This window comes from Uloborus diversus, chromosome 9, assembly GCF_026930045.1.
Source record: "Uloborus diversus isolate 005 chromosome 9, Udiv.v.3.1, whole genome shotgun sequence".
In the NCBI taxonomy this organism is placed as follows: Eukaryota; Metazoa; Arthropoda; class Arachnida; order Araneae; family Uloboridae; genus Uloborus; species Uloborus diversus.
Window position 1 is genome coordinate 85,178,091 of NC_072739.1, and position 12,764 is coordinate 85,190,854.

Here is a 12,764-nt window from a genome sequence, read left to right on the forward strand (position 1 = left end):
TTTATTATTATTTTTTTTAAATCTGGTTTCAATTTGGCCACTGCTGGTGATATTTAGAAAGTAAACTATTGAATCGCATTAAAATTGCCAATAATGGGAAAATGACATTAAATTGGAGTAAAAGGAAGTCATGTGATGCACACATCAGCTCGTTTATTTTTTGTTATTAGTCGTAACCACAAACACACTGGCGTTATTATATTGGGGTTATACAGGGTGACAAGAAAGAAATTACATGGACATACAAAACACATTATAACTTTAATGCTAGTGAAAAAATTACAACCAAACTTCAAAATATATATGAATTCATTATTTCGTCTAATATATTTACAAATTTTCAAAGTGGCTAGCTTTAACCTTAATGCAGATCTATGGCCCGCAGCTGACTTACTGATATTTTATTTCTTCCTTGTATTAGGATTGCTTTAGGGACGCCAAAGTTTAATGAGGTTTAGCACACACCCCTGTCTCCAAGATGGACCAAACAGAATAATCCATTGGTGTCATATCTGGGGAATAAGGTGGCCATCCTTGAGCTCCAATGAAAACCGGAAAATAAGTCTTGCACCAATCATGAGGCCCACCTTAAGAAAGCCAAGCGATTCCAAATTATTAAACTCGAGAATAAAATCAAAAATTATAGAGAAATAGAATTATTTTCATAATGGAAAGAACCTTTTGTATGCTACTATGCTTACGTCTTTTAGTCCATTTGATTGTTGCATTGCTCTTTTCTCATTTTAAACATTTTTAAAAACGAACTTATTTTCATGAAACAAACCCTTTTCTTTTACTGAAAATAATTTAAATTGAAATATTTTAACTGCTAAGAAAAAGTCGGCTGCTTTTATTTTCTTAGTTTTTAGCCTACTTTCCCAGTAAAAGTCAGAGAAAGAAGAAAAAAGCATGAAAGAAGGCTTAATGCATCTTAAAAATATCCCGAAAAAAAAGTCAAAAATAAATAAAATAATTAGTTAAATACTGAAAAATTAAAAATTGGAAAGTAGGGTATTGAGATGGGGGAAAATGTCGGTCTGTCTGTCTGTCCCCCCTTAATAACTTTTGAATGAATAGCCCGATTCGAACTTTTTTTTTTTTTTTTTTTTGTTAGAAAGATCTTGGCAAGGACATCTCATTCCCATATTTCATTTTTTGATTTGAACTATTTTTCGTTCAATTTTGAACAGTTCAAAAAAATTTAACATTAGCGCCTACGGGGAAATTAAAAGCAAAAATAAATCTTGAACTTAGAGGCGAAGTGGCTCCAAACAAACTTTGTAGGGAAACGCTTTTGATGAAAAACATGTATCGAAAATATCTTTTTGATTTGAACAAGTTTTCGTTCAATTTTTAAACAGTTCAAATCTCGTAACATTAGCGCCTACGGGGAAACTGAAAGTCAATATAGATTCCGAACTGAAAGGCGGATTTACATCAAACAAACTTTGTTGGAAATTCGCAACTCCAGAGCTTGAATACGCTACCTTGCGGTGATTAACAATATTACCGAAAAAGATAAAACATTCCATTAAACGTGTTTTCTTTATAGTAAATTACAGGCTTTAGACAGTTTGTGGTATAATGTAATTTCAGCGGAATAGAAAAGAAAGCATTCCACAAACACGATAAAAAATTACTGACATTCACTAAGTTTCAAAACAAGTTATAAGTTACGGCATTTGTTTGTTTTACCTTTTTCATCTGCCATTAGACAGTGGCTGCAGCGCCCCCTGTAGTTTACTGGAGCTGCGAATAGCTCTTGACGACCTACTTCCGACTCCGATAATTTTGGTGCTCCTGACTCCGACTCTTGTGCCCGAAAATTACTCGAACTCCGACTTCCCGACTTTGAATATGACTTCGTAACTTTGGCAAAAATTTATGCACGGAGGAAAAATGGCTGACTCCGACTGTTGTAAATTCGACTCTGACTCCGACTCCTGTATGAAATAATCCTACTCCTACTACATCCTACTCCGTTCCTGCAAATATTGGTAGACTTGCGGACTTTTTGGGGAAATGAACGATTTCAGCTCTTAGTCTTTGAATTTAAAACTTGCGGCGCTCGAATCTAACTCTTAGTTTTTTTACTGTGAAATAATTGTTTTAAATATGTTTCGATTTTATTTTCAAACTAAAGTTTTAATTTATGTATTCAGTTTTTGGCGGAGAAATTCGGAGTCCTTTATGTTTCTACATAAAGATATGCACAGACGATTTTTTTTTTTTTCGACAATAAAAATTATTTCTTTAAGTTGACATTTTATGGTTTTTATTTATTTTTGAAAGTACATTAATTAATTCTTTAAAAAAATTTTGGCAACATGGGAAAAACAAACGATTTTTTTTGATATGATTATTTTAATGAGCTTTTAATTTGAATTCTTTTTTTTTTCCTTTTTCAAAGCGGTTGAAGATTTTTTTTTTTTTTTTTTTTTGATGGAAAAAAAATGTATTTAGCTGCTTTGTTTAAAAGGTGCTGTTATTTTATGTGTTATTTTATTTATTTTTTACGTATTTAATTCTTTAGATGAGCGAGGCATACCTTATTTCTCGAAATCAGCTTAAAATATTTTAAAAATATGTTTAAATAATTTACGATTTTAGCTAATTTTGAGAATACTGATCAGATACTAGAAAGTCGATATTGGTATACGGGAAAGTAGGCTCGTTTAGTTCTAGACAGAGCTTCTTATTATTGAGTGGGGTCATTTCCGAAATTTTAAAAGTCTTTTTTCTGAAAGAGCATGCTTAAAAACATAGGATTTGACCATGTTTTAAAGTAATTTGACAAAGTTTACAATTTTTTAAAAATTATTTAAATCGGTGCGATCAATTTCGTTTTTTACACTTCTAGACATGACATCACAAATGATGAACTGGCACTCACTGCTGCCATTAGCGTAGAGTACAATATTTAATTCACTTCTTTATTCTCGTGTACTGGCACCGATGCGGTTGATAGCAAGGGTAGAGCGCAATATTTAATTCGCTTCTGAATTATCAAGCGTAAGCATTCACCGCGCCAGTAGAACACGCGCCTAAGTTCATAATTTCTAACGTCATCAAGACCACGCCTTGTTTGAAAAGTCGAACAATTTAAAAAGTTAATTAAAAAATAACTGTTGGGGAAATAAAAGTATTTTCTGGGTCCATAATTTTTTTTTTTTTTTTTTTTGCTTTTTTTTTTTTTTTTTGTTTTTTTTTTTTTTTTTTTTTGCTCATTCTATCAACTTTAGGGACTAAAAGTAGTACTAGTACTTTTGATTAAAGGAAACAACCCCATTATGTTTGGTAAACTACTAAAATATTGCTAGTACAACGTTCCTTCTATCGTGTTTAATTTTGGAAAAATGTCTTATTTTCCGTTTTAAAGCAGAAAATGATGCGCCACACTCAGTGACCAGTGTTCAGCGTGCGTCAGCATGTATGCAACCATGTTTTCGATTTCTTTGACATTTTTTTCTTAAAAAAAAATACTGTTATTGTCATTAAAGTTACTAATCTACTGGTATTCATGTTGCTAAGTTTTCAAATCTGCTAAAAATAGAGATCTTGAAAAAAATACTCGTAGTACACGTTCACTGTAATATAGGGGAGACTGGGGATACTTGATCCCCACTTTAGTTTTCAATTTTTTACTCTGCTGCAAATTATCAGTTTTGTGAACAAAGGTAGTTTTTTCTTCTATCTGACAGTATTTTTTTTTTTAGTTGAAATTATACAGATAGTGTTTTGGCAAAATATTTTTTTTTTCAAAAATTTCATAAAGGGATCATGTATACCCACATTAAGGGATACATGATCACTTCATGCGGGATACTTGATCCCACTTAGAAAATACATAGACTTTTCATTAGATCGCCAATTTATTTATGGATTTTAGTTTTCTACATAATTTTCCAAAAAAAATAACACCATTTCTAATTTTCTTTATTAGATTATAATAATGTGAATACAAAATAACATAGTTTCAAATTTTACTAGACATTTGTAAAAAAAAATGTACACAACTTTCATGAATTTATGATGCTTTTGATCAGTTACTTATTATCCAACACAGTTGTGAACAAAATACTATGTTTTATAAATAAAATTAACATTTTTTAAAGTAGTGTAATTAAGCTAAAATTACAACAAATAAAAAAATATGATGACAAGCACGAAAATCATCTTATTTGCAAACATCTTGTCTTGCAATAATAAAATCAAGAGTTTTATCAATTGAATTAATTTTTAAAAAGAGGGAAGAAAAATGTAACTATCAGTGTACTTATAAAAAAGAAAGCTTATCTCATATGTTTTCAAAACCTGAAAAGTCAAATGCAACCAATTCGTTTGTTGTAGTTCTTAAAGTTCAGCTCAACCCATCTGGATGCATGCAACTTAACACATTCATTCTCATTTACTACACTTTGGTCAATTTTTCAGGAAAAATAGATTGATTAAGCATGTTACCTTTTCGCTTTATAAAACTTATTTCAAACTCTAGAAATCCAACTTAGCATTCTATCCGCTAATGGGTCTACATAATGGGCAACTTACTTTTTTGTAGTAAATCTAACTATAGCAAAATCTTTTTCTCTTTCTTTCAACAAAGATTTAACACCTATTTCAACTTGTTCAAGCTGATTTGGCTGATCAGAACGTAATTTATCAGTAGAGTTAATTTATGTTTAGATGTTTGAGGTGTTCTGTACGTTACAAGTGCGAACTAATTATTAATTGTTTAACATATTTACTGCAGCGCTTGATTAAATCTATCGCTCACTATGATAAATTTTATTATGTTAACGTGGTTTTGAATGTTTAAAGTAAACGTCAACTAAGTAAACAACAGTTATATTGTTTTCACTGTGTTTATATTGTCATATGGAGACTTGATCCCTGGGATCATGTATCCCTCTAAACGAAGGAATCAAGTATATCTCTAATATGCGATTTTTACAAACATACTTGTTCTATTATTAACAATCAGTGGCAATTTATTAAAAATACGTCTCAATTATTTAAGACTATCTATACTTTAACATTATACTTCGGAATTTTTTTAAAATTGTATTTAACGGATAATGTAAACTTCGGAATGTTTTCCTAAAAAAAGTTTCCCTTGACACATTCAGCCAATCATTTCTTGATCTAAAACAAAATGACTGAAAAAAAAAATGTTGCCATTTTTTATTTACAAGTATAACTTTAATATAATTGTCAGGTTCAAATCTCTACTTAATGATTTTTGTACATTTTTGGCTATGGGATCATGTATCCCTAGGGATCAAGTATCCCCAGTCTTCCCTACAGGTGAAACAAATGACCTTTTGATTTTTCTACAACGAGCAAAGCCGTGCGGGTACCGCTAGTCCTAAATAATCACCCAGGCATTGAGATGTGCAAGATAAATCGCTTGACATCGAAAACATTTTCTCACGCGCACTACAGAATCGTCTGCTCGACAATCATGCAACTACGTTCCCCATTTATCTACACGTAAAGTGAAAGTATTAACAAAGACATTTTGTTTCGAGCCCATATTTAGAAAGAAATAAACAAAGATTCATTTAGCTGCGTTCTACTTGGAAGTAATTAAATTTCTCTCTCGAAAACAATGTTTACAATAAAGAAATCGAAATGTACGATCAGTTCTTCCCTTATTAATACATTCCGAAGCAATTTGAGCAATGTATTTTGCTTAAGTATCTTTTAAAGGCTTAGTATTATGCGTATTTGTTTACATACTTAGATGTATTGAACTAAGAGAAATTTATCTGTTTATCAACAGAAGAAAAAAAATGCAACAATTTCCGAAACTGCGTTTAGTGTTGTGCAGAAAAATTTGCGTTTTATAGCAGTTGAAATATTATTTGCTGATAGAAATATTCAAAATGATAACTGTTCATTTATTTAAATGTTACTCTGGAATCGAAATCCAATAAATGGAAGTTTTAATAAACTTCTACGAATAAACAACTTTAAAGAATTCTTAAACAGAATAAAAGTTGTCTAAAAAGCATCCGCTTTTTTAACAAAGAAATAATTGCATAAGCGCAAAAAATAATTGAATATAAAATATTTTATGAAAAAAATAAATTAGATAATTTGAAAAGAACGTTTCGTAAATTCTTCTAAAACAACTCGTTTACATTTTATCTTTACTGAATTGAAAGCTTGTTACTTTATTTACAACGGTATGTTATTGTTAAGGCAATCGAAATAGATTTGTTTGTTAAAATAAGGATTTGTTTATGACTTTTTAAATGTTTTTTCTGTTACTTAGTGCTTTGGAGTTGGTTATGCGCGTACAAGTACTTTATCTTCAAAACAAATATCCTTCTTAGAATGCTCTATCTTTTTCTTGTATAACAAGGTTTTTTTTTTTTTTTCACTTTACTCCTATGATCCAATATTTTAGTACATACTTCATTTGAGTAAATCATTATTATAAGTAATATTTGTAGTCATGAGTAGTGAAATTAAATTAATTGTCTTTAACTGCCTATATAGAGGAACTCCTATAGCATATAGATTTAGACTAGTTGTAGAAGTGTAAGAAAGTGCCTAAACAGCAATATTGTTAAGAAGTAATTATTAGTACAGGCACATAATCATTTCAGTTATTAAAAAGCATCGTTAACATTACAAAAAACTTTAAAGAACTAACAATATTATTTAATAGGCGTAAGAGAAAAATACATGGGTCCTCGTCAGATTTTTTGGTTTGTATAGTTAATTTGTTGTTATCTTGCTAAATCTGGAGTTAAATCCGTTAATTTTTATCAAAGTGAAACGTTTTATGCGAGTGCTTTGAAATTCTGATCCGTAAACTTTTTGTGTGTCGGATGTGACGCAGTTTTTTGTTGTCAAAACTAAGGCCCCTATATAGGAGCGGGCACGAGGAGGACACCTGTTGGCCCTCCAATATTTTTAAAATTAGGTGTGAAATATAGGGGTAAACTATATGGGTGGCCCGGAAAATTCATTTGTGACGGGCCCCAAAATTTCTGTACACGCCCCTGCCCATATATAGATGAGTCGACGCATTAGTTTAAGGTCAACCATTTTGTATCGGAGCGCATGTTTGAGTGGTTGTCTTTTTAGGCAAATTATCGCTTTAGGTGATTTGTCATTGAGAGCAATTATTAGTGCCACGTGAATTGTTTGTTAAATAAATTATTATTTTTAACCAATTTGGCAAAAGCCCGAAACTCTATTTTGAAAACCCTAGCTCCACAACAATGAAAAATCCGATCCAAAATGGCTAAACTTAAACTGATGCGTCGGCATCAAGACTCGACTAAAGCTTTTGAAGACACTGGGGCACAAAGTCTATTCGGTGCTTCCCCCCCCCCCCAGAGCTTATTTTATATGCAGAAGTAGTAAAATATTTTGATACTTGCGTATTAACATATCTGTAATGGGGTTGTTTCCTTCAGTCAAAAGTAGTACTTTTCACTAAAATTGATTGAATAAGCAAAAAAAAAAAAAACGTGGACCCAGAAAATACTTTTATTTTCCCAACAGTTTTTTAAATTAATTTTTTTAAATGTCCGATTTTTCAAACAAGGCGTGGTCTTGATGACGTCACAAATGATGCTCTTTGGCGCATCTTTGTACCGCGTTTCCACGTTAGGATAATCAAGAAGCGAATTAAAATTACGCTCTACGCTTGCTATCAACCATATCGCTGCCAATACACGTGAGTAAAGATGCGAATTAAATATTTTGCTCTGTGAATGGTAACACAGAATGAAATTTCATTTGTGATGTCATCGGCAAGAAATGTAAACAATGAAAGCGCACAGATTTAAGCAATTTTTTAAAAATATTAAACTTAAATAAATTATTTAAAAAATGGTCAGATCCTATGTTTTAAAGCATGCTCTTTCAGAAAAAAAATACTTTTTAAATTTTGGAAACGACCCCATTGAATTTCGTGCTATTTTATATTACAAAAAATAGAAGTGACATAGTATTACGACAACTGAGCATGATAATATAAGATGTCGTCAAACTTTGCCCGTTTTAAAAAGCCATTAATATCAAAATTATCTATGGTATAGCTTTTAAAAGTATTGTAAATATAGAACGAATTTGGAGTGGTTTTGAGATTTGCGAAAGAGATTAAATTTTTACAGGGATTTTTTTTTTTTTTTTCTGGATTTAATATTTACATCTTACTGTACCACTGTGCGATATGGGATGAGTCCAAAATCAAAACTTTACCTACAGATTTGGGACCCGCCAAATTTTGATGCCCTGGGCCCGTGCCCCATGTGCCCATGCCTTAATCTGGCCCTGGTCGACATGCATATATATTGCGGCTCTAGTCAAACCTAATGAAAAAAAAAACAGCATTTATAAAGTTAGTTTTGTTGATAAATTTAGCAAACTAACTTCGAGGCTGAAGTAAACACATATTTGAGGGATTTTTTCCGGCGCAGAATTTATTTGGCAAGTTGGACGCAGGAAGAACAAGAGGGTTTCGAGATGGAGTTGTGCATTTTGATAGGCTAGAGCAGCAATATGTATAGGCCAGCGCATCAGCTTAAGTATAGCCATTTTAGATTGGATTTTTTATTGTTGCGAAGCTAGGGTTACCAGATTAAAGTTTCGGGTTCTGCAAAATTGGCGAAAAACAATATTTTATTTAATAAACAATTCACGTCCCGGTAATAATTGCTCGCAACGAAAAATCACCAAAGTCGATAACTTGCCAGAAAAGACAACCACTCAAACACGCGCTCCGATCCAAAATGGCTGATCTTAAGCTGATACGTCGATTCGTATACATAGGGGCCTTAAGTTATACTGCATCTATGGGTGAAGTGACAGTTGAGAATGTAAAAAAAAAGAAACGATAAAAGTTTCACTTCTATCGTGTGTCTTTACGACAAACAATCTTTTTCTTCTTCCGAAATTACCATATAGTTTATGATACTTTGCCTGTAAGTAATTTTTCCCTTCTTGCGAACATTCTAACATTTATGTCTATGGACTTGGTGGTCAATGGAAAAGATATTACCAAGTTACCATCATCACAAAATTTGGCAAGAAATTGCCAAATGTCACCAAGCTTGGCGACGTCTCGAGAGTGTTCGAACCTCATTGTAACCCTTCCGAAAATATTCATTATTTTCGCATCAGAGACTATAAAATGAATCCATATAGTTTCATATAGTTCCATATAGTTTATAAATTTCCAAAAACATTTCATTATTTTCCCATCAGAGGCTATAAAAAGAATCTTCTGGAATTTTTCTTGAAATTATATTTCAAGAAAAACATTTAGTGAAGGTAAATATCTTTTTAAACATAAAACAAACTTCTCCGCCCTTATGCGAAGGAACAAAAAGAGCAAATTTGGGAAAGAAAAACAAACATGATACTGTAAAACCAAGAAAAATATCCCTGTTTGACAAATTGAAATTAAACCTGCTGCTTCACGAGATGCTGCTGGCTGCTGCCGATACCTATTCTAGTAAGCGCTCAGTTTATATATAGTAGACAGCAGTAGAATTACTTTCGCTATCGCATGCAAACGCTGAACCATACAACATAAAGAGCTGACAAAATGCTAATTCATTATTGTAAACATGAAAATAATCTCGTGTTTCAGTAAGTTAAAATTTTCATCGCAGTCGGGAGAATGAATCGCGGAAAAGTGGCGGCGGTATCCAAAATGGGATGTTCTGAAATAATAAAGTAGAGAAGCACTGATATAGTGCAAAATATCTAAATACACAAACAGAAATCCATTTTATAACAAGAAGATAGTACAAATAAGGGTTGTATTATATTAACTAAATTCAAGTAGAAATGTACTTTATTATTTTTAGCAGTGGCAGTCAGTAGTGTTATTAATATCGTTAATACTATTAGCATTACTATTATCAGCAACATTGGCGCAATCCTCCTTAAGGTCAACCCCTCTAACCAGAGACCTTGGTTTTAACACATATTGCCGATCTTAATACAGCAGTTTATATTCTCATAAGGACTGTTCTGATCAAGACCCCCCTCCCCCCCAAAAAAAAATAGGGTAAGGTCAACAGTAACAGACAAGTGTCCAGTAGCAGACAGCCACAAGTTACTTAACTAGCACATTGTTTTGGTATTAAAGCAAAATTAAACCACCAAACAAGAGCGCCACAAGTTCCGCTTCGTCTTTAAGGTACATTTCGCACTCTCGTTATTTTCGTCCATTAGGTAAGATCACCAGTAACCTAGAGCGCTCATATGGGGGGTAAGGGGGGTCAAGCCCCCCCCCCTTAGAATTTAGAACTTCCTTGCTTTTAGTACTTTTTTTGTTGGCAAAAATGCAAAAACATTTCTTCTTCAACCGTTAATGAATAAGTTATTTAAAATGTCAAATTTTAATAACTCTAATCTGCATTAAATCAGTTTCCATGGAGTTAATATCCTGCTACACCAGGGGGAAAATATCTGAGCCCCCCCCCTTACAATCTTGCATATGGGCGCCCTTGCAAGTAACAGACAATCATAAGTTTGTATTTAAATAATAAGCCTTTTAGGCAGGTAAAACTGATGTTGCTGTGGCCCATAAATACAGTGCAACCATCTAGTGTTATCGGAGTGAATTTTATAAGCCAGTTGCTATTTACAAGGCAGTGGCGGAAGGTTATGAACAGTCATCACGAGGTCACTTTTCACTCCAGGTTTACCCGTACTTATCACTCCAGTCGGATGAGACCCTGACCCATCATGAGGTCAGCTGGTGTTTCATGTTCATTTAAATTTAATAAGGCTTTAGTTCTAAAAATAAAGAACTTTTGTACATTTTGAAGGGAAAAGGTGAATTTTATCTATCACTCATCCTTTCCTCATCCTGTCTGTTCCTGGGTGTTATCAGATTTTTCGGTGTCTGTTACCGGGGGGTCGGACTTTTTTTTCGAAATTGAGAAAATAATAATAGAGTTATCCAATTCAGAGGATCCAGATGCAATGAGAGAAAAAAAAGTTCAAAAAAATATAAATACATTAAAGGGCTCAGAACATTGAGTGCGACGTCTTAAGCATGTCTGTGACTGGGGCCATCACCCTTAATAAACAAATTCTGTTCTTTAGTAATAAGCAATATTATTAGTACTAGTATTATTATTCGTAGTAGTAGCATGAGCATTATTTACATAGTGTTTTTATTAATTATTATTAAGTTGTAATGTTATTATTAAGTTCAATTAATGCTAAGCAGCAAGTTACCTCCCTTAAGCCAGGACTAAGGCAGACTACATATAGTATAGCTTAAGCTCGGTTATCACATCCAGACTGCAGTTTCGCCCTTGTTATGAACTCAACAGTCTGGAATAGTGAATAACAGAGCTGGAGGCTGCAGAGAGGAAGCCGACCTGGATGACATCTGCCTCCAGCTTGGTTATTCACTATTTAAGACTGATAAGTCCAAAACAAGGACTTTTTCATTTAATTAACTAGTATTCTATTTTCAGAGGAGCTATCTTCTTGGAGAAAAAGACGTATTTTATTCATCCTCTTCATGGCAACCATTCGGTAAGGAGCATAATACTCTCAATCAATCCAATAAATTCAATTAATGAAACATTAATTGAGGTAGTGAGAAACAAAGGGGTGTAAATAACAGAATTAAAAATTTGGACATCGTTAATAAGAATTACAAAAGAAATTTTCATCAATTCTAGGGAAAGAGATGGTGTTATGTAGGTAAGTCAGAAAGTTAGTTGCACTAATATGTTCCGTCTAACACTAGTTTGATGACATTGTGTAGCAACATTTCAGACATGCATCTTTATCGTCTGACGTAGCGGCTTCCCCAGGCAAGTTTAGTTTTTCTGATTATCAGTCGCCAACATGTCTCAATAGCTGCAAGTAGCGTTGAAATTGGAAATGCTTGCAGTAATTCGTTTTTTGTTGGAAAAAAAAGGTGCAACTGCACTGAAATTTATGGGCAGTTGCATAAAGTGTGTGGTGAAAATGCAATGTCACGTTAAGCAATTGCGAAATGGTGCAACATGGGGTCATGAAACAAGAAATTTCAAAGCGACGATACCATTCGGATGACGAAGTTTTTTTCTTTTTTAATTACACTGTGGGGCACTCAGGCGCGGATCCAAAGGGGGGAAATGGGGGCAATTGCCCCTCCCTGGGAAAATCAGGGGCGCCAGTAGGAAGGGGGAGCCGAAAGCGTCCATGGACGAATATTTAAATACCAAAAAGAAAGAACGAAAGATAGTTGGAATTTATTAGTCTCATTCACCAGTTCTCAACCTGTGTGAAGTGGGGCGCTTCCGTGCCCCTCTTGGGGGCGCAATATCCGCAAGTTATGAGCTTTCTTTCTGAATTTGGTAGGAAAATTTTGGAATTGGGTGCTAAAGAAAGACATTTGGAAAATTTATTTGGTTCATTCACTACTTCTCAATGTGTGGGGAGTAGGGCACGGCCCTTGGGGGCGCAATATCCGCAACTTATGAATTTTCCTTCTAAATAAAGCGGGGGGGGGGGGAGTTTTGGAATTAGGGACAAAAGAAAGAAATGTACTTAGAAAATTTATTTTTCTCATTTACGATTCTAAACCAATATTAAGTACGGCGCTTCCACGACCCTCTTAGGGACGCAATATTCGCAACTTAAAAAATTTCCCTCCAAATTTAGGGGAAAAATTTTGAAATTGGGTATAGAAGTAGACATTTAGAAAAGTTATTTGGTTCATTCATCAGTTCTCAATCAGTGGGAAGTAGGGCGCGTTCCCCTAGGAGGCGCAATATCCGTAA

General features: G+C 33.4%; 1 protein-coding gene across 2 annotated transcripts in view; it reads left to right on the forward strand.

Annotated features, from left to right (window-relative positions):
- Positions 1-12,764, forward strand: part of LOC129229363 (zinc metalloproteinase-disintegrin-like EoMP06) — a 132,931-nt gene that overhangs the window by 67,863 nt on the left and 52,304 nt on the right. For both annotated transcript variants that reach the window (XM_054863654.1, XM_054863653.1), the window contains exon 6: positions 11,466-11,526. In XM_054863654.1, the coding sequence (XP_054719629.1) occupies positions 11,466-11,526 (61 nt within the window). The remainder of the gene's footprint in view (positions 1-11,465; positions 11,527-12,764) is intronic.